Below are 27,479 nucleotides of genomic sequence, written 5' to 3'. Positions count from 1 at the left end.
GTCACAAATTGGAGTGCGCTTTTTAATCCGTGCGTTCAGCAACGTCGCCATCAGTCAATTTTACATCTCTTTTAAAGGCAGGGTCTTCCGTTTTCACTCAGGAAAATGCACTTTATAAATGATTCCTTCTAAATCAACACCTCTGGGCTTCCGTTAATGTGTGGTGGTGATTTTTTCCTAAAAGCCTGTATTTTGCCATTTTGTGCTTGTTTTGTCAACAGCGGGACATTTCTGTGGACAGACAGTTGTTTACCCCTCCAGCCAATCGCAGAGCGGGTGGGTGGCCGGGGGGGCGTGTCACTCAGTGTCGTCAGGCGGGGCCGCCGGGCGAATTTGTCAGCTGCATGACGTCATTCGCGCGGCAACTTGACAGCACGCACGGATTTGTTTTTGGGTTGTTGTTTTTTTCCACTCACTCGGGCTTGTGTGAGTGAGTAATTAATTTATTTTACAATTTATATTTATATATTTTTAAATAATGACTAATATGGATGGATTGATGGATTTAATATTTTAATATATTTTAAAATAATAAATGAAAAAGAAATAATGTATTAATTTATTAAATTATTAATCAACAATTAACAATAATTCAATTTTATTTAATCTTATTTTTTGTTAAACGATCAATTGATTTCATGAACAAATCCTATATTTAAAAACGAATTTTGCCACTTGCTGTCGACTGATGATGACATCACCAATCGCGGCCCACTTTGATGCGTAAAAAACACTTTTTTTTTCTTTTTTTTTTAACACATTTTTTTACTGTCTAAATATTCTTCTCTGTAATATGAATTTGTAAAATGCATGTTTCTTTTGGCATAAACAAACCTACTGACACGTGAGTGAAAAAAAACAAACGAAAACAAAACCGTGCGTGCTGTCAAGTTCCAAAAATAAAATGAATTTGGTCTGGCAATCCAAGAAAGTTCGCAAAACTCGAGGTATTCCGTGCACGGTAATACCCCATAATACTTGTAATGACAGTCAACGATGCATCCGTTTTACCTCCAAGTGTAGCCGACAACAGGAAGTGAGTGCCGTATTTCTTGATCAGGTTTTCGGTGATCATCTGCGTGCTGGGCCTGCGGCCAAGGAGTCGAATGTTCCTGATGAACTCCGACGTCAAAGGTAGCGGAGACTGCGAGAAATCTCGTCTCTCGGATGCCAAATTGTTCACCTTCCATCTCCCAAATTCCCTGGAAATTAAAAAAAAACACACGTTCTCAGTGTTTATTGAGCTGATTTTTAGAAGTTGTAATAATCGACAAAGATTCTGATTGCCTGTTTTTGCCATCCTGAAATGTGCGATTTGGTGCACTGAGCGTGAAAACGTTGAAGATGACGTTCAGTGGCGTTAACGATAAGTCAAGTGTGACAAAAAGATTTTACGACTATAAAAAGTTACCGTGACGCTGCATTTACTATAAACGGCGTTTACGAGGAAAGTCTCTCCTCAAGCATGCCGGTTATGTCTGAACTGAAGTGAAAGTGTCTTGACGGGGTAAAAAAAATGAGAAGCGTGACGAACGAATGAAAGACATGAATATTTGAAATGGCGTATGTCATGACAGAAATGTTTGGGCATTACGAAGCCGACATTTTCATACTCGAGTGGAGTGCAATTTCCTGAATTTGTGACTACGAGACCTCGGATTCGTAGTCACAAATTCCACGTTTGCGATTTGTTTACCCTTTAAGCAGCGAAATAGCCCAAAAAATGACTAATCAAATTTCATCCAAATGATAAACCGAGTGCGCTTATTTACACTATATGTTGTCGAGCCTCAAATTCATGTTTTTGAAAGCGTATGAGAGCGAACAACGCAGCCACGTCAAATATCAGCGAGGTTTTCCTTTTTAGTTTAAAATAACATACTCGAGCATCTCTCAGTGGTTTATTTATTTATTTATTCATGCATTATGATTGTATTTATTTATTATGATTTATTTATTTTTATTCGTGATTTATTTATTTATTATGATTTATTTATCCATTTGCTTTCGGACACGTTCATTAAAGAAATTAAATTAAAAAAAATAATAATAATAATTTTTGCTGGCACTTCCCTTTGATTTGCATTTGAATGTATGAAAGGTGCTATATAAATAAAGTTTGATTAATTAAGCCCATATCACACTGAGGGGAAAAATGACGTTCGTTCAAGGTCACAAACATTCGCCAGCTGTGCGCCAACAAATTCGAAGATGTTAAAAAAATTTGTTCTGCCAAAAAAAAAAAAAAGTCTGCAGGTATTAAATCTGTTGGTGAATGTCTGCCGAACATTTTTTTTTTTTTTTTTTTACAACCTTAGATAAACCCTAAAATCATTATCTGCTACCCTCGCAAACTTTCACCGCTCGGTGGGATACGGGTTTTACGGTTTAAATGTGAAATTAGCGATACCTAAATCTCCATAAATCAAGTGTATGCAGTGTTCCAGTTTTAAATAAAACAAGTTATTGTTCATCAAAGGCAATGTTCTTTTTTTCTTTTCTTTTTTTTTTTTTTTTTTTTTTGTTATTGAAAACACTCAAATTCCCAAATCATGGCGGACGGTTATGATTCTGACAGACGCACTTCATAAAAATATTAAGCATCTCTATATCTCTGGTGCATGTATAAATGAAGCTTCTCTTCTTATCATTAAAGTCATCACAAATATTTATTTGCATTCAGAGAAAAGAATGGGAGATGGGTAAATACCGCACAGTGCAAGTGTTGGTCCATGTAAGCATATTTTCAAAGAGTAAAAACAATGCTACTTTTTTTTCAATTGCATAATTCATGATGCTTGCCTCGACTCGCACTTTGATCAGACTTTATTACAGAGAATGAGGTAAGCACAAGTATCGATATTACCCACATTGTCGAATCGGCCTTTCATAATTCTTTACACTCGCGTTCTTCCTCTGCTTTCAAATAAAAATCAGGATTCTGATGATCGATTGGCGCAAGTGTGGCCTTTTGGAACATTTAACCAGTAATGTAATGAAGAAAACTAAAGCAGCCAGATGTTTCAATCCAACAAAAGATTGGAGCGAAATTGCAGTGCATGAGTTGCGCTGGAATGTTCAAGATGTGTCAGTAATGTCATTTTGTGTCTCCATTAGGCAATTCCAGCAATGCACACGAGACACATACAACAGTGGACACATAGTGCATGTTAACCTTTATAGCTGACCATGTAATAATCCAACTTTTTTTTTTTTTTTTTTTTTTGCCCATATACACGTCGCGACGTTATTAATCCTTCACCGGTTTGCTGCTTTCCAACTGAAAAAAAAAAGACCTCTTCAAAAGGGGACAGTGTGTCTCTGGAGTTGCACGCCGCAGAAATGAAAGCGGCATTCAAAGCCACGGCACGTCCTTTTTCGCAACCAGACGGGATCCGCCAAGAGGGACTGAAGGGCCAGGAAACCGATTCGGAAAGAGAATTGACAAATCCTCAAATCCCCGCCGCCGTTTGGTTTTTCTTCCAGTTATCATTGACTACTGTGATAAGCAAGCGGTCTTATCGTCGAGCACTGATAGGCCAATATATATATATTATTTATTTTTTTTTGTCCTGCAGGTAGAACAGGGGAAATTACAAAAGCTCATTTACAAAGTGCTGCTGTAAGTCGTTATTACATCAGTTTGCACCCTGCTACTCATTTCATCACAAGTACTTGTTGAAGTTCATTTCAACAAGATTCAATTTGCATTCTCAGTTTAAAAAAACAACAACTGCAACCTGCAATACACAAGAGACCCTTACACACACTACATTACTTTACGGGGACTCATGTTATGCACAATAAATAATTAGCTAAAACAACAGCATATTTATTATGTAATAGATCTGTTAAGTTTAACTATTTGACACCGAAGGGTCAAACTTTCATCAATTGAAATGATTTAAGTAACCGGATACTTCAGAGTCTCGCCAAAGTGCTGAAGGTCAGGAGACCAGAGGAAAGGTCACAGGAAAGAAAGATGAATCAAATATGAAATCCAGCACCAACTTGCCACCCCACATGGTTACAAAACCAGAATCTTCTGCCAACTCCAGAAACTTCAACAGATTAGTGAGATCTCAAGAGACCAGAGCAAAAACTAAAGAGAGGAAGGAGGGAAGGATATATATATTTAAGGATAGATCATCTAAAGGGAAAAAAAAATAACCACTTTATCCATTCATAAAATCAAATAACTCTTAGAACATGTCCATATTTTAAATATCACACACAGAAAGTCAAAAAAAACAAAAAAACCCACAATGAGTTTTCACACATGATCCTGATGAGGTTCCCCAAACCTATTATGAAAATGTGCCCTTTTGAATCGTCCAACCTTAAGGGCGTTAGACATCGAGTTTCCTTTCGAGCCAACTATATATACTATTAACAAAATACGTCAAAATAGGCGCGTCGGTCAAATTTGTGTATCGAGGGCAGGCCTGAAAACGCGTTTTTGTCAAATTTGATCGAGGTGCAAATCATAACTCGTGGAAGGTGGATGTTATCGTATTTCATTCATAACTATCATATCACAATCATTGTAGAAATCAGTCTATTCAACGCATTATTATTATTATTATTATTATTATTATTATTATTAGGGGTGTGACAACAAATGAGGTTTGGATGTGAACTTGATTGATTGATTGATTGATTGAAATCTTTATTTCAAGCATAAGAACATAACAGTAAACTCAACAAAATCACACCAATACCATAAACAATACGAAGAAGAAGAGAATGAATGAATGAAAAAACAATGAAGAAAGAAAACTAACAATATTAATTGTGAGAATGCTTTCAATGTTATTGAGATTCTTTATTCTTACTTATTATTAGAAGTATAGCATTTTATTCTCACTTAATTGATGTAAAACAACTCCCACATAATACTTCCGATAACTAGCTGAAAAAAATTCACGCCTTCCGCGGTATATATATCGTCTGATTCCACGTTAATTACAGTACTCTCACAATTTAACGTTAAAGATCAACTTTTCCTCATTCATTTTCAATGAGACTATTTAGCATTCAACTTTCAGCATTCCTGCGCAATTTCTCCAGAAATTGCACTTTTAAGTCTAAAAGTCCAAAATAGAGGAAAAAATAATTTTGCACCCCCCCCAAAACTCTCCAACATGATTAGGAATACTAAAATTTGTCAACAATGGCGGTCTCAGAAGACATAAAGAATGTTTCCGCTCTTTGCTTCCCGAGAAGTTGGCTGCTATAAAATGCGTGACGCTATATCGTCTTCATATTTCATAATATATCCAATCACTTTTGTGGCATACGACTAATTTTTTGGGGCGGGGGCTGAAATGTCACTTGTGCAAAAGTAATTACACGTCTCTCGGCAGGCTATTTAAAATACGTGGAGACACTTGCAGTTGCCGAGGGAGGAAGCCGGAGGAAATATTCCGAGGGAAGAAAAAGGACAGCGAACGTCAATAAAAATATTCATAGACTTGAGAATCGGCACCTGAGGAATGAATGGGCTCTAAAACGCCGGCTAAAAACCTCTTCGGCGCCCGCGTGCTCCCCTGCGGTTTAACTAATGCGCCGATGCTCGTTGTACTTCACGACGTTACTATAACAAAACAAAGAGCCTCCATTTTATTTCGTAATAACTTAATTACAGGGAGCGTTCGTTTACTCAATCGACTAATACTCGCATTTAATAAATTCTAATGAATTATCTGACACGTGAAGAACGCCAAATCTGATTGTGCGGTCACTTGTTGTAAGTCCGGTGTGGTCAATAACATTTTTCAAAGGGCCCATGTGAGGAGCGGAAAACCACAAAAATGAATGAAAATATGCATTTTTATTAAGCAATAATATTTGAATAAGCTGCCACTTGTGTAGCTATGGTGCATGTTGTTATGCAGTGTTCCCGCGTTTTCCGGTGGGGGTTCGGTTCCAAAAAATACCCGTAATAAATGAAATCCGAAAAGTGGTTATATTTATGTTTTACATTTATTATAAATGTTTTAAGGCTCTAAAACATCTCACCAAGCAGTTTATACACTTTTCTCATCGAGGCGTTTACATTTGTCTCGTCTTTAAACATTCTCAATGTTAAATTTTTCATACATTTTATAAAATAGGTAGATTACGGTTAAAAAAAAAAAATGCATGCAAAATTGCACTAAAAAAACAAAAACAATCTGCGATACAGCGAGGCCGCAAAAAGTGAACCGCGTTATCGCGAAGGAACACTGGATTTAGAAAATACTCATTCAAAACAATATAATCAATAACATTATAATTACAAGTGTGCAAATATTAATTAGGGGTGTAACGAAAAACGGTTTGAACCGGATTTTTTTTATTTTATTTTTTTTATTTGAATGATATGAGTTCATCAAAACCGAATTGAATCGTTCCGCATCGAGATATGGATCAAATCATCTTTTATTGGAGAAAAACATTCATTCAGACGTATGTAAGATGACAAAAAAAAAAAAAAAAGTAATTTTCTCATACCCACTCGAACTGAACCGTACCAAATATCAAATCAAACCGAACGAATGAAACAGATTGCAACCGTTTGTTACAGTAAATACAGTGTTGACGTTTCATTTAAATACATTAACATACAAATATAACAGTGTACAAGTTTACTGAGTAGTATTTTCTACATTTGAGTTTAAAAAAAAAAAAAAAAAAAAGCACAATAATCGTCTTAGATTCGTATCGGGATTCATATCGGATATCAAATCGAATCGTGTTTACAGTTGAGAGCTCCATGTTTTTCCGTCATCGATATCCATTTATTGCCGTCCCGTAATTCGATCGCGTGCAATAATGTCACGTTGCCGCAAGTCTGCCCCCTTGTGGTTGTCAGACAGAAATCAAGCCAGGGACAGACCGCGAGTCAATTGAATTTGGCAGGATTCAAAATCTATTTACATTTTTATTGTATTTTTTTTCCCATTTGACTCTTCCATGTAAAATCACGGCAATTAATCAACGCCACGTTGCGGTGAAATGCGGGGGGGGTGTTAGCTCAAACGCAACCTTGCAAACTGACAGACTTCCTCTCAGGGGGATTGTGTGATAATGTGGACTCATAAGTACTCGCAGATCTCTAATCACTTTGCCCACATGATAAGACAATTAATCTTGCCTGCCCGCCCATGCTGCTCAGCTCGGGCCGACAACTACCGTTTTTTTTTTTGTTTTTTTTGGGGGGGGGGTTTTGCCATACTTATCCCAAATTAATCGAGTTGACTATCTAAAAGCGAATCGTGTAATATACAGCCAGTTGATAGCAACGCGTCTTCGGCGGCAAATAATACATCACCGTGCCGTCATATTTCAGAGATTCGCATATTGTCAATCTGACGAAGCTTTTTCTGTTTCACAACAGGCAGCAAATAATAATTAAAAAAAATTAAAAAAGAAAAAAAGGGTGCATCTTCTCTGCTATGTGCTGTAATTAAAGAAAACGAGCTGGAAAGTGTTTCGCACCATTCTTAGAACTCTCTTCGATATATTTAAAATGCCCGATGGGGTTTGCATTTAGATTAGGGATGTAACGATAACGGCATTATCGTGATATCGCGATATTAAATCTGTCGCAATATATCGTCGTCATGTCACGATATTAAAAGCAGCACCACTGTTTAAAAACTGGCGCTGATTTCCATTTGTTCTACCACCCTCTGGTGGCTAGTTTTTTTTTTTTTTTTTTTTTGTGCAGTTGAATTTTCACAAGGCATGTTTTGACCCTTCTATGTTTAAAATCCACACAATGTGTGCTTGCATTGGCAAGTAAGCGCCTCAATATATATTATAATAAATACATAGATCAATAAATTGATTTAGTAGAAATTTAATAGAAATAAATTGATATGCTGAAATCAGAGGATTTGGACAATTTTAAAATTTAAAAAATGTTTACTTCATTCTTAAAATAGTTGTCGATTAATCTGATAATTGATTAATTGTCGATTAATCAATTTATTTTGAACAGCGCTAAACACGTGTAAGGCCAACAGCAGCTCACCGGTAAATTTGATAATCGATCACTTGCCGATTAATCGATTTAATTTGAACAGCTCAAAAATACGTAAAACCAACAGCAGCTCACCTGTAGACCTAATAATTGATTACTTGTTGATTAATCGACTTAATTTGAACAGCGCTAAACACATGTAAGACCAACAGCAGCTCACCTGTAAACCTGATAATCGATTACTTGTCGATTAATCAATTTGAACATCTCTAAACACATGCAAGACCAACAGCAGCTCACCTGTAAATCTGATAACCGATTACTTGTCGATTAAACAATTTAATTTGAAGAGCTCAAAAACATGTATGACCAACAGCCGCTCACCTGTAAACCTGATAATCGATCACTTGCCGATTAATCGATTAATTTGAAGAGCTCAAAAACATGTATGACCAACAGCCGCTCACCTGTAAACCTGATAATCGATCACTTGCCGATTAATCGATTAATTTGAAGAGCTCAAAAACATGTATGACCAACAGCCGCTCACCTGTAAACCTGATAATCGATCACTTGCCGATTAATCGATTAATTTGAGCAGCTCAGAAACACTTAAGACTAACAGCCGCTGACCTGTAAATCTTGTATCTGGTGGAGAAGCCTTGCCGGTTCTTGTCCACAAAGTCGACGTACTCGGGCGAGTGGTGGAAGGGCCCCTTGTCGGACAGGAGCCAGTCCAAGGGGCCGCCGGGCTTGTCGCCGGGCTTGTCGCCGGGCAGCGCGGCCGCCGCCGCCGCCGCCGCCGCTCCCGCAGACGGCAGACGGAGCCAGCAGAGAAGGCTGAGGCTGAAGATGGGCCATGGAGCCATCAGAGATGAAAGGAGCTGCCGAGGGACGGACGAGGCTGCTGCTGCTGCTGCTGCTGCTGCTGCTGCTGCTGGAGGACGAGATGGCGCTGCAGGGGGCGCTGTTACGTTCAACCGCCAAAGTCTGTTTTCGCAAGATGGCGCCTCCGCTCGTAGTCCGGCATCACCTCAAAACTCCACGAGCACCTGGACCAAAGACGTGCACGAGTAAAAAAAAAAAAAAAAAAAAACATTTGGAGGGGCCAACGTACAGATATTGTCATTATTACAATATTTATCATTTACTGCCAAAATTCAAAATAAATAAATGACTAAATAAATATTTGAAAATTTAAAAAAAATAAATATAAATGGAAAATAAAAGCATAAATTATATACAAATAAATACATTTGTATTTAATTTTTTAATTATATATATTTTTTTATATCTGTTTTTATTTTAAATTTTACTCTATGTATTTATTTAATCATTTATTAATTTTTAATTTTGGCAGTTTTGGGCCATACTGCCAAGTATAATAATATAATTCGAAAATTATATCCCAAAAAAATAAATCTAAAGATCAAAAAAAATAAATACGTAGGTCATTTTCCCCCCCCCATTTTAAATAATGAAAATAATTAATTGATTAGAAAAAGCAGGATGAGCGTGTGCAGTGGATATAAAATTTTTGAAGACGTCCTCATAACATTAAATGTCGGAAAAAAATTAACACATAACTGATTGAGCTTCAAATTTAGCGGGCAAAATATGTTGGGGGTTGGGGAAGCCTTTTTAAGTCGGTGATTAATCACGATTAATCCAAATTGTAAAATGTGATTAATCTGATTAAAATTTTATATATATATATATATATATATATATATATATATATATATATATTATATAAAAAAAAATTTATCGTTTGACAGCTCTATAATAAATATATATATATATATATATATAATTATTTTTTTATTTATTTTTTTTCTTGGTAGGTGCGGTGTCGAGCTCGAACCCGATTTGAGTGCTCAACGTGCGTCATGTTAACTTCAGAGCGGAACATAGCGGTCGTTTGTAAAGGACTTGCGTAATCCCATAATCTAGCAGGCAAGCGTCCAAAAAGGTGATGAAGGAGATTGTGGATGGAGAGAAAAAAAAAAAAAAAAAAAATCCGCTCTTCTGTTGCTTTTCTTCCCTGCAAAACACCTTTTGTCGTCATTTTATTTTTATTTATTTTTTTGCTGTTCTGTTCATCCCTCCTCAAAACCACCCACTTGCTTCCTCCTCTGCATTCTGGAATATCTTCAAAAATCACATCCTGCATTTTTTTTTTTTTTTTTTTTTGTGTGTGTATGCAAGTCCTGTCTGCAAACATTCGTCATCCTCCGACGGGTCCACGCCAGCTTCATAATCGCGTTATCTCGTCCGCTCGGCCTTTTGTTGTCGAGATGCCCGAATGATGTCACCCCTTTTTTTTTTTTATTGCGTTTTCATCAAACAATATCGCAAAATTGTTGATACTTGAGAAGCCGTCACACAATTGGGGAGAGAAAAAAAAAATGGATGACGTTTTCAATTCAAGCACACAATACTATCAAAAATGACTTTTTCACTTTTTTTTTTTTTTTTTTTTTTTTTTTGGCCTCCCTCACAGTGCTTCGCAAATATTTTTTGTTACGCACCCACCTCCACAAAACAGAGGAAAAAATTGTTTTGCACCCCCCAAAACTCTCCAACAAACTTATGAATACTAACATTTGGCGATAAAATTGTTTAAAAGTTCAACTCTGATACTCCTCTCTGACAATGAGCGCCACTGCCACCTACTGTACTGGATGTGCAATTACAATTTATTCTAATAAGGCAAAAAAAAAAAAAAACTCCATCATGATTATGAATATTAACATTTGACATTTATCGATAAAATTGTTTAAAAGTTCAACTCTGATACTCCTCTCTGACAATGAGCGCCACTGCCACCTACTGTACTGGATGTGCAATTACAATTTATTCTAATAAGGCAAAAAAAAAAAAAAACTCTCCATCATGATTATGAATATTAACATTTGACATTTATCGATAAAATTGTTTAAAAGTTCACCTCTGATACTCCTTGCGCAATCTCTGACAATGAGCGCCACTGCCACCTGCTGTACTGGATGTTCAATTACAATATATTCTAATAAGGCAAAAACAACAAACAAGCTCTCCAACGTGATTATGAATACTAACATTTGTCGATAAAATTGTTTTAACTACACCTCTAATACTCCTGGCGCACTCTCTGACAATGGGCGCCACTGCCACCTACTGTACTGGATGTGCAATTGCATTTTTTTTCTAATAAGAAAAAAGAAAAAACTCTGCAACCTGATTATGAATACTAACATTTGTCGATAAAATTGTTTTAACTACACCTCTAATACTCCTGGCGCACTCTCTGACAATGGGCGCCACTGCCACCTACAGTACTGGATGTGCAATTACAATATATTCTAATAAAGCAAAAAAAAAAAAAAAAAAGTCCTATTTGTCAAGAACTGAAATAACAATGTAATTATGACCTTTAACCTTTTTTTTTTTTTTTTTTTTTTTTTTTTTTTAAGGAAAATATCAATGGACAAAGAAAATACTGTATATAAACAACCAATTCTACCTTTATTATGTCCCGGTCGTGTTTGTAAATGAGAATAAGTGCTGAAACATTTTTACCTGGTTAAATAAAAGTTAAATAAAATACCTGTATTTGAAATGCTTTAAATAGTGCATTGTTGGAGCTTGCCTGTCACCTTTGTTTAGAGGACACGGTGCATTGATGAGATCCGGGAATTCTTAATCTTTCCGGAGAATTGCGGCAGCCATGTCACTGGAGACGACGACAAATCAAAACATTCCGCTTCGGAAACATCTGTTCCGTATTTTTTGGTGGATGCCAAGCTGGCGCCAACCCGACAGCGGCGCGTGTGTGCGGGACATCGCAATGATTGTGAGATATCAGACCTCGGGCCAAAACAGATCTTGGAGCATCATTTTTGGATCAGATATAATTTCGGCAAAAGAGCATTTTCACGCGGTGACCAAACAATTCCCATTGTGTTGACCAAAACCATTCATTGCACGTGCGCCGTGCCACAAAGGCTGTAGGCACACATGATGCCACAATATCTTGGCACAACCAATTGGAGATGTTGGCAAGAGTGATTTCAGAGCGACAACAGCAAAACATTTGGCTGGAAATATGCAGTGAACAACAGCATGGAGAAAATTAAAGGATAAAAAAAAAAAAAAAAAAAGTTATTTTCGTCATTTATTTCTTTATTACGGAAGCGTAGAGCTGCCAATGTGGAGCAAACATTTTTGGCTAACGAGTATGTTCGAACATACTCGCAAATAACGTTCGAACATACTTGCAAATATGTTTGAACATACTCAATTGTCCCTGTCGGCGAGGCTATATTTCATATATATATATATATATATATATATATTAGGGGTGTTAAAAAAAATCGATTCGGCAATATATCGCGATATTACATCGCGCAATTCTCGAATCGATTCAATAGGCGGCTGAATCGATTTTTAAACTTCCATTTTTAATGGAAAAATATTCAACAAAACGTCTGACTTTCACACCTTAAGCATGGAAGAATGTGATATTAATAGTACATTAAGCCTTAATATTTTTATTTCAACGCTGTTCAAACATGAAAAATGTTACAACCTGTTTGTTAAATACAGTAGCTTACAGTTATAGGACTGAAGTTTCAGATCAATAAATAATACATTTTCATATAAATCTTACAGTGTACATGTATAAGTTTACTGAATGATATTTTCTAAATATTAGTAAAAAAAAAAAAATCGCAACAATCCTCTTGTAAATTCGTATCGGGATTAATCGGAATCGAATCGTGACCTGTGGATCGTGATACGAATCGAATCGTCAGGTACAAGGCAATTCACACCCCTAATATATATATATATATATATATATATATATATATATATATAAATTTATTTTATTATTTTTTAAATCTGCGAATGTGCGGGTATGTCGGTGTCCACATCCTTCGCTTGCATCACATCTCCTCCTCAATGTAAACAAAGTCAAAGGCTTTCCATTAAATGCACCAGGCTACTACCTGCACGGTCGCCGAGCAACCAGCACTAAAATTGGGCAAACGCGGCGTATCCTGCACTGTCCTGTGATCTACCCCGTAGTTGGTGTTGTAAAAAACCAAAGTGCACCAAAAAAAACAAGTTTTATTTATTTATTTTTATTTTTTTTTTAAAAGAGTAAGTCAAATGATGTTACGAGAGTTTGCACAACCGCCCGCCCCCCCCCCATCAAATAAAAGCCAACGTATACTCTTCCCGGGAGTACGAGGCCATAATAGATCATTTACCACCACCATAAATCTACGCGAAGACAACAATAGACGTTGTATAACCCGTTGGGAGATTGCAGACATGATTAAAACATTTCATTAGAATTCTTTCAACAGGCTCCCACTTTGTAAGTTGACTGCGAGCAAACCCCAAAACCATTGTAAAAAGAAGGAAAACAGGAACTGATAAACTTTACATCTTCCCCTCTGTGCTGAATAATGAGTTTTTTTTGGGGGGTGGGGGGGCCCTAATTAACCCAGTTATCTTTCCGGCAACAACCGTCGACAATCCCTCTCCTACCAGTGCCCAGGGTGAAACAGCCTTTTGTTGAGTTGTTAATATGGCTGCCAGTCGCATTCATCCGGCTGCCTGGCAAACAAATACAAAGAAAGCGCTCCCGTAGCGTCTTGGGAGAAAGACATCAAAGATAAAATTGTCACTCGCGCGGAGGCGCGTGAACGGTCATGAATAAACATTTGGAAGGATCACATACCGTATCTACAAGTGTGATGACAAAGTCGCGGACGAGCGATTTGGATACGGCGAGACTTTCTTAGATCAAATGTTTACCCTTGAACGTAAACGCTAAATGTCCCGATGGACAACGCGGCGCTTCCGCGTTCAAACTACTGGACCGATAACAAGGACAGCATCAAACTCTTCAAAGTGTCTGCTGGAATTATGTCAAGTAGCCACGAATGACATATTGCCTTTTCTAATTGCTCCGGTTATCCAAGTATCAGGAAAGTGGTCATGAAAGGATGCGGATTCCGATTTAATTGAGACATTTACAATTTCTATGAAGTTCTGAGTAGACGTAGACATCAATTTCATAGTGCACTTTAAAAACGGCCACACCTGGGGCAAAATATCTTCCATAAAGGTTCTGAGAACGACTTGACAAAGTGCAATTGCAGGAGAAATTGCGCGGGAATGCTGAACGCTGAACACGAATAGCCGAATGCTAAGATTACTTTCCACTTCATCTTACCATTAGCGTGGAGGGTCAAAACATGCCCTGTGAAAATTTAAACTGCACTAAAAAACTAGCCACCAGAGGGTGCTAGAGCTGAACTAATGGAAATTAACCTGAATTTTTTTTGGAACAGATGTGCTGCTTTTAATTAATATCATTACACGACGACGGCGACATATTGTGGGAGATTTAATATCGCGATGTCACGATATTGCCGGTATCGTTACATCTCTAACCATTTTGTGGAACTTGATTGTTGATGAATCATATTTTTTAGACGTTTTAGCTGATAGTAGAAGAGATGCTGCTTACAAAATTCAAATGAACACTGTGACTCGAAGAGTTCTATCCGAAATTAAATTTGGCGACATTGCCGTTGATTTAATACAGTGCTTCTCAAATAGTGGGGCGACCCCCCCCCCCCCCGCCCCCCCCCCCCCCCCCCCCCAAACTCTCGTAACACGCAACATCATTTGACTTACTCTTTAAAAAAAAAAACAAAAGGCTCCATCAAGGGGGGCGCGTTTGACCTCGGGGAACATGCTTTTTTTGCATTTATTTATTTATTTATTTATTTATTTATTTTTACTGTCCTAGAATAAAGTGCAATTGCACCTCCACTACATTAGGGGGCAGTGGGTTTTTGTTTTGCAGGTTAGTTTTTTTTTTTTTTTATATTGTGCTCCTGAGTTAATGTTGGTAATCAGTTTGAATGCATTATTATTTATTGATTTTACGTGATTTTATTTTTCCGTATCATATGGTTTGACATGATCGGTCAGTCAAAAAAATATTTATAGATTAATTAAGGATTTCATTTTATTTTTGAAATTCAGATGCACTTTAAATCTTTTTCTGTTCCAGTTAATAAAGCTATTCTTTGTTGTAAAATAATTGAGAAGCACTGATTTAATATTACGTGAGTAAAAGTTATTAAAATGACTGCGAGGATGCGTTCAGGCATGTTTTGCGTCTGATGCCCGCCTCTCTTTTTCCACACTTATGAAAATGAAGCGCATTACATTTTCGGTGAGTGACAGCAGCGTCTTCAGCATCTGTGCTTTTTTTTTACAGAATATATTCAGCGCCGACATTCAATTAGCAGTCACCCAAGAGAGATGTTTCCCTGTAATTCCACACTCTGTCTTCATCTAAGAGACTTCCATTTGAATGCCCAACTAAATCCCAAATCCCCAAATGACATTATTTTACTTTCCAATTTTTCATTTTTTTGGCCATGACTGTTTTCTCAACCGCATTTTCCGTCTTTTCATTGCCCTGCTACCAAAACATTTTATATAGATTGAAGACAAAACTTTTCGGTTTGCTCGTTAACATAATATAACGCGGCTGCAGATAATGAGCAAATACCACCAATCTTTTTCTCTTTTCATCCTTATATTTGTGTTTTTTTTTTTTCTCTTTCTTTATCTTCTTATGTCAGGCTTATTACGACTCCCACGTCACTTTGCAGTATTCCGCGCTGGTATCTCGCACAGCGTGCGCTTAATTTTACACATCAAAGTTTGTTTACAGATCTTTACTCTGCATATGTGGAAATAAGCTTTAAGTTTGCCGGCACCACGGGGATCTTATAACGGAAGTCTGCTCCAGTTGCGTTACAACTGTTGGAGCGACTGTAAAATCCTGTGAACGACGCGCAACCGTGTATAATACTCCCCCACAACGTACTAGTGTATAATAGGCTCCCCTGATTTGCAGGTATCCTTTATCATCAGAGTGAATATCCGTAAATAGATTTATTTGCAAAGTATATCAAAAAAAAAAACAGATTTGTTTTTTTTTTTTTTTTATGACTAACAGAGGAAGACAAAACAGGAAGCCTGGTGGATCTCAAGTTAGCACCCCAAGTTTCTTAAATGGAAACAAGGATGAAGGTATGGGTTCAAAAAAACAACAACAAGGCCCACTAATATGAATGAAGATTCAAAACATACCAATAAAGTGTAAATCATTTTCCCAACACCTATGATTAAAAAAGTATTTTTGAAATGATGTTTTCGAAAATACCATTCTGCCACTCTAAGGTATTTTTTATTGCTTACTTTGTTTTTAAATCTCGTCAACTCAGTTTGTAACTGCTTCATGAAATCCATTGATGGATGAAAACCCACTTGCGGCAAATGGTTAGTCCGTTATTTTTTGTTTTTAAATTTACTGCCATTCATTTATCGTCATAAAATGGTTGTCCGTCATGGGCGGATCGACGTCGACAAAGCACCAATTGTCAACAGTTGGGGCAGCCTTTCGTCATTGTTAATCGGTCAATATTTCAACGCGAACTGCATCGTCATCGTCAGTGCCTCAGCAAAATCAATTGTCCGTCAATGTTTCCGTCATTCCGTCAGTGAAACGGGCGTTCTGTCATTGACGGATTGTCGATTTGATTGCCGATTCCATTGATGGATGAAAAACCACTTCCGGCAATGCTTAGTCCGTCAATTTTTTTACGTTCAATGTCATTCGCTCATACTCCTGCACAGCCGCAACTTCGAATGACGCGCTTCAGAACCCAAACACGGCAACATTTGATTTTATGCGAATCGGTGCTCGGAAGTACCGACCAAAATCGGTCCATACTACAAAAGTACCGTCTTCGGTCCGTGTTCGTTCTATCATTGACGGATTGTTGATTAGATTGTCGATTCCATTGATGGATGAAAACCCACTTCCGGCAATGGTTAGTCCGTCAATTTTTTGACGTTTACCGTCATTCGTTTATAGTCAACAAAACGGGTGTCCGTCATTGTGTGGATTTATGTCGACATAGGAAACCCACTTCCAGCAATGCTTACTTAGTCCGTCAATTTTTTCGACGTTTATCGTCATTCGTTTATAGTCAACAAAACGAGTGCCCGTCATTGTGCGGATCGACATCGACAACAGAAAACTTCCACTTCCGGCAATGCTTAGTCCGTCAATTGTTTTACGTTCAATGTCATTCGTTCATACTCCTGCACAGTCGCAACTTCGAATGACGCGCTTCAGAACCCAAACACGGCAACATTTGATTTTATGCGAATCGGTGCTCGGAAGTACCGACCAAAATCGGTCCATGCTGCAAAAGTACCGTCTTCGGTCCGTGTTCGTTCTATCATTGACGGATTGTTGATCAGATTGTCGATTCCATTGATGGATGAAAACCCACTTCCGGCAATAGTTAGTCCGTCAATTTTTTTACGTTTACCGTCTTTCGTTTATAGTCAACAAAACGGGTGTCCGTCATTGTGTGGATTTATGTCGACATAGGAAACCCACTTCCAGCAATGCTTACTTAGTCCGTCAATTTTTTCGACGTTTATCGTCATTCGTTTATAGTCAACAAAACGAGTGCCCGTCATTGTGCGGATCGACATCGACAACAGAAAACTTCCACTTCCGGCAATGCTGAGTCCGTCAAATTTTTCAACGTTTACCGTCATTCGTTTATAGTCAACAAAACGAGTGTCCGTCATTGTGCGGATCGACATCGCGAAAGGAAAACCATTTGCGCCAATGCTTAGTCCGTCAATTTTTTTATGTTTACCGTCATTCGTTTATAGTCAACAAAACGGGTGTCCGTCATTGTGCGGATTTATGTCGACAAAGGAAACCCACTTCCGGCAATGCTTAGTCCGTCAAATTTTTCAACGTTTACCGTCATTCGTTTATAGTCAACAAAACGAGTGTCCGTCATGGACGGATCGACATCGACAACGGAAAACACCACTTCCGGCGACGCTTAGTCCGTCAATTTTTCGTCGTTTACCGTCAAAACGTGAAAAGATCAATGCATCATGTCCACGGTAAGACAGTTCTCCAAATATTTTCTCGCTTCGTTTTCTCGTTGCTGTTTTTAAAGGATTTGTGGGCGGCATGTGACAGTGATTTGTTTTGTACCTTTTGTTCGTCTCTCTTCAGCCAGACAACACAACGTTAACCTCGAAATAGATTTCGGTTCACTCACAGATCTCGTCATTTCACAGGCTGGGCTAATATACGTTACAGATCATCCACAACGCGCCCACCGTTGTTTTTTGTTGTTGTTGTTGTGTGGAGCAGGAAGCGGCTCCGAGGCGAGATATATATCACTTCATAAGATGAGACAGTGTGCCTTTCAGGCTTGGACACGGTCCGGTTCAGCGGTCTCGCGGGATAGATGAGGACACAGCTGAACAGTGGCACTGTTGTTGTGGCGCAATAAACCGTCTGACGCTCTTCTCTGGCACTCCAGACCAAAAAAAAAAACAAAAAAAAAGTGGGACGTGGCAGTGAAAATTACAGCTGTGATTGAGCGTCTTCCATGGGAGAAGAATTGTGCCGGTCCTCTCCGCCTAAATATGACACTTTTCAAATCCGCAGTCTAGACGAGCAGAATTGCAATTTGGAACGATATTGCTTGCTTTCATGGAACACCTTTTTGGATCATTAGCAGAGTCACGCTTCGACAAGTCGTGCCCCCGTCTTTTAGGGGTGAAATGCATCATTCGGAGATTTGCATATACTGACAAGCTGTCAGATGGGATGGAGGTAGCAAATCGGTTTTGTACAGATTGTTGTTGTTGTTTTGTGTACGGTATGGATGTGTGGGTGTGGGGAGGGGGCGGTGCGATGTGGGAAATCCTGCCCACCTTGTGTCAACCTTACAAAACGGTTTCAGGCACGTCACGGTAGGTCAAACATTTGCTGCGAATGCTTTTTCAATGCAAACAAGTCAACTGAAGGTTTTCACTTTTTCCTTCCCATCATCGACGACGGTCGAACAAAGTGCCGCGTGATACTCACCACAGGTATCAGGTAAAGTTTATGCATCCCATTATGGTATTCGGCCGTCTTTCAACCGTCGAAACTCATTTCACTCGACCTTGCGGTTCAGCCGTATGACCACAAAAGGAAGGAGGAGGAAAAAAAAAAAAAAAACTCCAAATTATAAACCACTCGGGGGATCCGGAGAGGGAGGACGAACAACACCGATTCACCCCGACTAATCCGTCGCGCGGTTCTACATCAGTGAGAAACTTTCGGCAATCCGCCGCCCGCCGGGAGGAGGTCCAAAAAAAAAAAAAAAAAAAAGTCACACTTCCTCGAAGCACAAGCGTTGACCTTTCTGTAATGACTTTACAAAATGATATCATCCGCCAGGCGATGCAGTCGAGAGCAGAGCAAAGTGGAGGATGAGGAGGATGATGAGGAGGAGGAGGGATGCGGTTCGGGTTTTGCCAGCGACAGATGTTGTGGAACGCGGACAAACACTCCCACGCGGAAAAGACGCGCACAAATTCCAATGGAGAAATCCTACGCCGACGACGACGACGTTGTTCTCCGCATACGCCGCCAGAGCGTGCATGCAGCAGGGATGCAAGCGAGCGCACAAAGCCGCGAGGGGGGGAAAAGTGTGCAGAAAGCGCCCGGGTGCAGATCAGGCATGCAGCCCCCCCCCCCCCACCATCACCACCCACCACCCCCTTGCGCGATGTGACTCTCTCTCTCACTTTTTAGTCACATGTTTAACACACAAGTAGCCTTCTGTAAGAGCCGCCTGGGGCGGGGGCTCGAACGTGGGCGACGTGGCGAGAATGATAGCGAGCGTTTTGTCAATCGTCTCGCGCTCCTTTCCTTTCGTGCTGGAGCACAAAAAAAAAAAAAAAAAAAAAAAAAGTCTAATGACACCCTTGCCATCAAATTGATATTAGAATTGAACATCTCTTTTAATTCATTCACTCCCAGCCATTTTCATTTTCTATTGCAAATAAAACATGGAACCTACCAAAATAAAGATTAGTCTCTTCTTTCATCAGGGCGAGGAAAAAAAAAAAAAAGTATATTTGTATGTTTTGCAGCAATTAGCATTATAATTAGCTAAGTTTCATCATTATTCACAAACCTGTTGAAAAACACTGGGGGGGAAAAAAAGAGCTTGTTGCAACATGGCCCTGGTTGTTCTCTTGTACTCTGCTGCCACCTGCTGGCCGTTTTTTTTTTTTTTTGGGTAATAACTGTCATCGCTTTAAGCAACCTCTTCAGGTCAGAAATTGCATCAAAGCCTTCATACAAAAACTCTAGCATACAGAAACCTAAAAAATAAAAATAAAAAAAAACAACGTATAAATACGTTTTTGGGAGTGAATGAGTTAATAGCGCCCAAATGGATGACACGCACGACAAGTTTGGTGTTGGGTTCCATCCGCTGGGAGGATGGAGGCTCGATCGTTTCAAATGGCCAAAAGCAACATCAGGACCGCGTTTGCCCGTTAAATGAGATCGGCAGATGGATGCCGTTGACTGTCTTGAGGGCTGCCAAAATTTCACCATGCTAATTACAGTCAAACCTCGGTTTTCGAAGGCTTCTGTTCTCGACCAAATCGGTTTTCGACCAGAAAATTCAAGAATTTTACGTCTCGGAACTCGTCCAAAAAAAAATCGGCTCTCGACCAAACTGAAAAAAGCCGAGCGTACCCGAACGCGACTCGCTCGGGAGCTGAGCTAACTCGAATGCCCGGGATGCTTCTTCCGTAGCACATTCGTGTTCAAAGTTCGTTCGGAGAAGACTTGTTCATTGATATTTACGCAAATCTGACTTTTTTTATTTTTTTTTTGCATCATGTATTAGCCCCTAATCATGGGTTCAAAGCAAGTGCATTTTTTTTCATCATTTTAGATAGGATATCTTCTATTAAAATAAGTGTTTAAAAATAAATTAAAAACTAAAAAAATAAAACGGTGTTTATTTCTACCCTTTTCTATTTATGGTAAACAGTATACAGTGCAGTTTATGGTGCAAAATAGTTAAAAAAAAAAGTCCAGTCTCCCCACGTCCAGTCCAGTCTCCCCACGTCCAGTCAAGACAAGTCTCACCACGTTCAGTCAAGTCTCACCACGTCCAGTCCAGTCTCACCACGTCCAATCCAGTCTCACCACGTCCAGTCCAGTCTCACCACGTCCAATCCAGTCTCACCACGTCCAGTCCAGTCTCACCACGTCCAGTCCAGTCTCACCACGTCCAGTCCAGTCTCACCACGTCCAGTCAATACAAGTCTCACCACGTTCAGTCAAGTCTCACCACGTCCAGTCAGTCTCACCAAGTCCAGTCTCACCACGTTCAGTCAAGTCTCACCACGTCCAGTCCAGTCTCACCACGTCCAGTCCAGTCTCACCACGTCCAGGCAAGTCTCTCCATGTCCAGGCAAGTTTCTCCACGTCCAGTCCAGTCTCCCCACGTCCAGTCCAGTCTCCCCACGTCCAGTCCAGTCTCACCACGTCCAGTCAAGTCTTCCCACGTCCAGTCCAGTCTCCCCATGTCCAGTCAAGTCAGAATGCATTGTCGTCTTTTTTTTTATTTTTTTTATTAGTGTTATGCCTTCGAAGGAAATGGAACGTTTACAGTACTACTGACAAGTTCATTTGAAGGTATTGTTAAAATGACAACAAAGAAGTCATTGCGTCATACCGTCTCGAATTGAGCCGCTCCATATTGAGTAAATACGACCTCTTTGGGATACCACGCTTCCTATGGGATATCTTTAGTAATAAAAGGAATATTATGAGTTATACCCCAATTCCTGACTGCCAGCGAACGCTTAATACCATCTTGAAGTGAATCGCAAAGTGAAGCGAAAAAGAATGCGATATCATTAACACAATCTAGCAGGGGAACGCCTGCGGGTTATTTTCCGTAATCCACACGTTTTGCCGCACAACAGAATGACGTTCCTCGCAGAAGAAACAGCTTTTAATGTGTAAAAAAAAAAAAGCAATCCCATTTCTCAAGTCGACCGGCACGTCCGCCTCAATGGGTTGCTAATTAATCCACTCCTGCATGAACTGTGGCCGTTTAGTATGCGGCGCTGCTGCTGCGGGTGTCTGTGGTGCCGAAATTAAGTTGCAGCTCACTTGGGGGTTCTGTCAAAATGCATGTTTTGGTTGGTTTGTTTTTGTTTTTTGTTTACAACAGACCGTCCATTCTTATTAAGATGCAACCATGCAATGTCTTATTTGGGATTTTTTTTTTTTTTTTTTTTTTAAACATCCCTTCAGTCAACCAATGTGAGCGCCAAAAAACCATCAAGTCACCTCAAATGGCACTTTAACTTTATTCAAAAGACGTCGGCATCAGGGTCAGACTGAATGGAGCAGGTCAACTCGAGCTTGGCATACCGTGTGATTGTTGTGATTGTCTGTCGTTTTGAAATCTTTAATATCGTAATCGTGGGCTCAACAATGGCTCTAAACAACGAGTCGATTATAGTTGTCGATTAATTTTGCCAGCTCAATTGTAATCCTTTCATACATACTCTGTCGAGCAAAAAAAAGAAAGTGGCCGGACGAATAATATGGAGTCACGAGCATAAACATAACATATGGTGTTCCACAGGGCTCAATCCTGGGGCCTCTGCTGTACTTTTTGTGTCAGATGCTGTCCATGGTCCTGAACCGAGTTTCACTTTATTCAGTAGGACGTTCAAAGTACAGTGGACTGCATTTTGCTTATATCATCATTTTAAACCATTAGGGGTGTTAAGAAAAATCGATTTGGCAATATATCGCGATATTACAGTGCACACTTCTTGAATCGATTCAATATGCGGCTGGATCGATATTTAAACATCAATTGTTGATGGAAATATCAGCGAACAATTGATGTTGATATGCTGAAATCAGAAGATTTGGACAATTTTAAGCTCATCAATGGCTCTAAATGATAATTTGATTACTAAAACAGTTGTCAATTATTTTTGACAGCTCAATTGTGTTCCTTTCATACAAACTGGACGAATAATATGGTTTCACGAGCATAAACGTAACATATGGTGTTCCACAGGGCTCAATCCTGGGGCCCCTGTTGTACTTTTTGTGTCAGATGCTGTCCATGGTCCTGAACAGAGTTTCACTTTCTTCAGTAGGACGTTCAAAGTACAGTGGACTGTAGTTTGCTTATATTATTATTTTAAACCATAAACATACCCCTGAAATATTTAAAAAGCATTTCAAACGACATTACATTTGTTTACTTTTGCTAAGATTTCCCAGTCCTTCATTTCACCTTCCTTTCGCCTGCACTCCGCAAGGTTTTGTCAGTGTAAATTATCGATCAACAGATTCCACGTCAACTCTATACTTGATTTTTGCAACAAATCTCGACAGAGCTACGTCCGGCTCCGGGCAGAATCGATGCCCAAGAGGCAGCTGGCTCGGACCTCGTTCCGGGGGATGCTCATCCGAACGGGCTGACGTCTTCCTTGAGATACAAAACTTGTCCTGAGAGCGGATTATTGATTATAGGACGGGAAGGATACAGCACTACACCTGTTTGGAGAAGGTGAATTTTTTTTTTTTTTTTTTTTAATTTTTCAGAACCCGCATCATTGATCTCTCCGCTGTACTTTCTGAGTTGAGTTTGCTGTGCCATCCAAGATCCTCTGCAACTTTTACAGAGTTCTCGTGGAAAGTGTGTTCACCGGTTCCATCACGGCACCGCACAGGACCGAACGGCTCTCCGGTGTGCGATTTAATAACCGCACAGCGCGTCTCTGGGGCATCTTTTTTTTTTTTTCCTCTCCACGGGACATTTTTACACCAGCAGGGTGATCAGGGGGAGCCCGCGACATCAGCAAGATCAACACACACCTGCTGTCTTCTCTTTGGGCTGCGGGTCACGAGCGTGAAATCAGGGAGCAGCTAGACTGACGACGGTTTCAGCTAAAATGTTTTGCTGTTGAGTTTTGATTATAGTAAAGCATTTCGATTGCTTTTGAGAGGCCCACAAATGTTATTTGTTTTGTATTAGGGTGGAAAAAATATCGATATTGTGATATTGGCCCATGCAATATGCATATAACAGACATGCAACAAGTTTCATATGGAATTTTATGCTTTTATCTGAATTTGACCAGTCAGCCGCTAAGATGTAATTGTGATTAACTAAGTATATTTTGAGTTTGCTTATTTTGTTGCATGAAAAATGTAATTCTTTCATTAGATCACAAAAATTGTAATTTCCTTCGGTACATGTTAAATATCGCTATATTCAGCAACAACAGTGTTCCCTCGTTTTCCGCTGGGGTTAGGTTCCAAAAAATACCCACAATAAATGAAATCCGTGAAGTAGTTAGGTTTATGTTTTACAATTCTTATAAATGTTTTAAGGCTCTAAAATCCCCGACCGCACAATTCATACACTTTTCTCATTGAGGCATTTACATGTTCTCACATTTCTCTCTTGTTCAAACATTGCCAATGTTCAAACCTTCCTAAATTTTATAAAATGGGTATATTACTGTAAAAAAAATATGCAAAATTGCACTTTGCGATACAGCGAGACCGCGAAAAGTGAACCGCGTTATAGCGAGGGAAGACTGTATATCGCATGATATTCCAATATCACGCAGACCTAATTTGTATTATATATTTGATTATATTTTTTTTTAAACACGAGACATTTATATCAACCGGCCTTACCGAATTGCTGCAATTTGAGTTCAGAGGTTGGCACACGGTTATTTTCACCCGAGCGGTTGCAACCGCGCAAATGAAACAAAGCCGCGTAAAAAGGACGACAGATAAATTGTCGACCTGTGCTTTTGTAAAGGATTGTGTGGGTTGAACGAAAGAAAAGAAAAGGGGCACATCACCGGCATGTGAAGTGACCCGGTCCACATTACGGCTGTCACAATCTGGATTTCCCAGCTTGGGCCTGATAGATCCGCGCTCCCTCGACTGACACGGGTAATAAAAGGCAGAGAGAGAGAGAGAAAGAGAGCGTTTTTTTGTGACAACAGTGTGGAACGCCGCGGGGGAAAGTGCATGACTCAGCAAAAACGTGCGGCGCCATTAAAAGGAGATTTACGGCCCGGTTTCAGACAAATCTGTATGCTCTGGTGCTGTAAGTAGAGGTGGTTCTGTATTTGGAGGACATTACAAATTGACACTCGACGTCTCGGGACTACTGAATCATTTCTTATGGCCGCCACTACTTTATGCCGTCGACACGGTGATGGCTTTGGCAATGTGCTGTCCGCACTTTAATTTATTGGCATGAGTCGGCCGTCTTTGCTCTCCCGCCTAACCCTCCTTTTAATCTCCCTCTTTCAATAAAAAAAAAAAAAAAAAAAATCACAACTCTTTCATTTTAAAGAGCACGTGCGTATGCACGTTTGGAAAAAAAAAAAAAAAAAAAAAAATATATATATATATATATATATATATATATATATATATATCCACGGTCAAGGTCCGTCGTGCTGTATCTGTGTTTGTTTTGCTTGGACTGGTTTTACAATTTTGGAGCTTGTGGAGGGAGGGAGGAAGGACGGGGGGGGGGGGGGGGGGCTACATAATAAATATGACGTTCATGAGTCCTAAGTAACCTGCCAAGTTCACAAGTTATTAAACTGAGCACCCATCATAAAGCTAAATGAAGTGAAAATTGAATATACTTCTATACTACTTGCTCGTTGGAACGGGATTCTTTGGTGGCCGGAATACAACTGTAATTACTTTATCTATTAATTATAATATGTAGAGTAGGATGACCAGACTTCCCGAATTCAATTGAGCCTTGTGTCCCGAGTCCTGGCGGATTTCGCCGGTCTCTTTTTGTTTTGTCTGTGTTATGCAGGCTCCGCCCAGACGGTCCCGGTCTACTAAATGGTGCGTTTCCATTACTATACCCTCGGTTTTGTGCAAAAAGCACGTCCCATTCCGGTATCCCGTTTTCCCAGACAACAACCCAATCGTTTGGCCCATTTGTCGGTCCATCACACAGTCGTGGTGATTCACACGATAAACCCGTTTAAAAAGGAACTGAAATGTAAGAACGTTTCTGACAAGGGATTTAAGAAAACGTCAAGGTCAAACAAAAAAAAAATGTCCCGCGCTTCCCTCCCCACTTTTCCAATTCCCACATCGGCGCAGTAATTGAAATGATAGATAACATTTACAGCCGATGAAAACACGTTATCGTACATGTTTCTCGAGTAGATAATTAAAGGCCGAATGACTTTCCACGTTCGTCCCTGTATTCTCCGATTTCTGCCCTGTCCATCCAATCATGTAATCGACCTTGCTTTACATCTGAGACGTGTAAAGTGATTAGCATGGTTGAACCCGAGGTCATAAATCACATCGCTCGCCCGCTTTCATTGAGAGAAGATAGTCGAGATTTAGCTGATGTTCTTTTTTTTTTTTTTACCCCGAATGACGACACAATCGGTATTCGTGTTGTGGCCACGCGTTTCCGACGGAGAGCTGAAGCAGTAATTACGGCCGGCGCTATTATGTATCTAGCTATTTAATTTTTCATGTTTAGTCTTCCCCCTGATAAGAAGAGACGGCTCCAATTGAACGGCGGCCAGAGTACGGTTACCGCGGTCATTTATACGGCTTTGAAATATGTCGTCGTATGCACGTTATTGATTCCGTTGAGGCGGCATCAATCACGGCGATAACTTCGCCGTCGCGCAAAGTATCGGGAGGCATCAGTCAAGAGGCGGAGTTGAACAGGAAGGGACAAAAATCTATCGGCTCTTTATCCCTTCCAGTTTGTTTTACTTTGTCTTGTTGTCGTGTGTGCATTACGAGCAAGCGTCAGACATTCAAACATCAGATTGGATCGATTTTGGTCATCTGATATTTTGCTTCAATAGAACCGCACATGTGATGTGATACTTTTGTGTTTATATACGGTTAACCGGCATCACTAGTTCTTGATAACAACTAGGCACTGAACTTGCATGGCATTGTTTTATTTGGTTTGAAAATAAATTATAATCTCATGTTCCATTAACTCATTTGCTCCCAATAACGTGTAAATACGTTTTTTTTTAATGTTGTAAGTGTCCCAAAGACATATTTATACGTTTTTTGGTTGTTGTTTTTTATGCTAGAGCATACAGAAGGCTTTGATGCAGCCTCTCAACTGCAAAGAACGGTTGCAGAAATGGTAGTTATTACACAAACGGCCAACAGGTGGCAGCAGAGCAAAGGAGATCAACCAGGGCCATCTAGAAAAAACAGCTCAATTACTCACAATTTTAAATAGATTTGTGAAAACTGATGAAATCTTAGCTCTCTTCTAATGCTAATTGCTGCAAAACCGAAACCGATAGAAACATACTTTTTTTGTCCTGATGAAAGAAGAGACTTTAATCTTTCTTTTGGTAGGTTCCATGCTTTTATAGCAATCGAACACAATATTCTGTGGGCCTTGCAAAATCAGTCAAAATCCAGTAAAACAGCCGGGAGCGAACAGGATTGTTTCTGTGAAAATGGCGGCGAGTGAATGAGTTAAAGATCTTATAG

The 27,479-nt window shown here is 39.5% G+C and overlaps 1 protein-coding gene and 1 long non-coding RNA gene across 2 annotated transcripts in view; one reads left to right on the top strand and one right to left on the bottom strand.

The window, feature by feature from the left end:
• The window catches only part of LOC144027238 (BMP/retinoic acid-inducible neural-specific protein 3-like), a 43,602-nt gene extending 24,007 nt beyond the window's left edge, over positions 1 to 19,595 (bottom strand). Inside the window, exons 1-3 of the mRNA XM_077534625.1 lie at positions 18,969 to 19,595; positions 8,603 to 9,021; positions 1,012 to 1,202 (exon numbers count right to left, since the gene is read on the bottom strand). Of these exons, the coding sequence (XP_077390751.1) occupies positions 1,012 to 1,202; positions 8,603 to 8,838 (427 nt within the window). The 5' untranslated portion in view covers positions 8,839 to 9,021; positions 18,969 to 19,595. The remainder of the gene's footprint in view (positions 1 to 1,011; positions 1,203 to 8,602; positions 9,022 to 18,968) is intronic.
• LOC144027243 (uncharacterized) overlaps positions 1 to 27,479 on the top strand; it is a 98,836-nt gene that overhangs the window by 15,351 nt on the left and 56,006 nt on the right. The window lies entirely within an intron of this gene.

Source organism: Festucalex cinctus, chromosome 10, assembly GCF_051991245.1.
Source record: "Festucalex cinctus isolate MCC-2025b chromosome 10, RoL_Fcin_1.0, whole genome shotgun sequence".
Taxonomy (NCBI): Eukaryota; Metazoa; Chordata; class Actinopteri; order Syngnathiformes; family Syngnathidae; genus Festucalex; species Festucalex cinctus.
The sequence above is the reverse complement of the archived record's forward strand: the minus strand, read 5'-3'. Positions and strand labels throughout refer to the sequence as shown.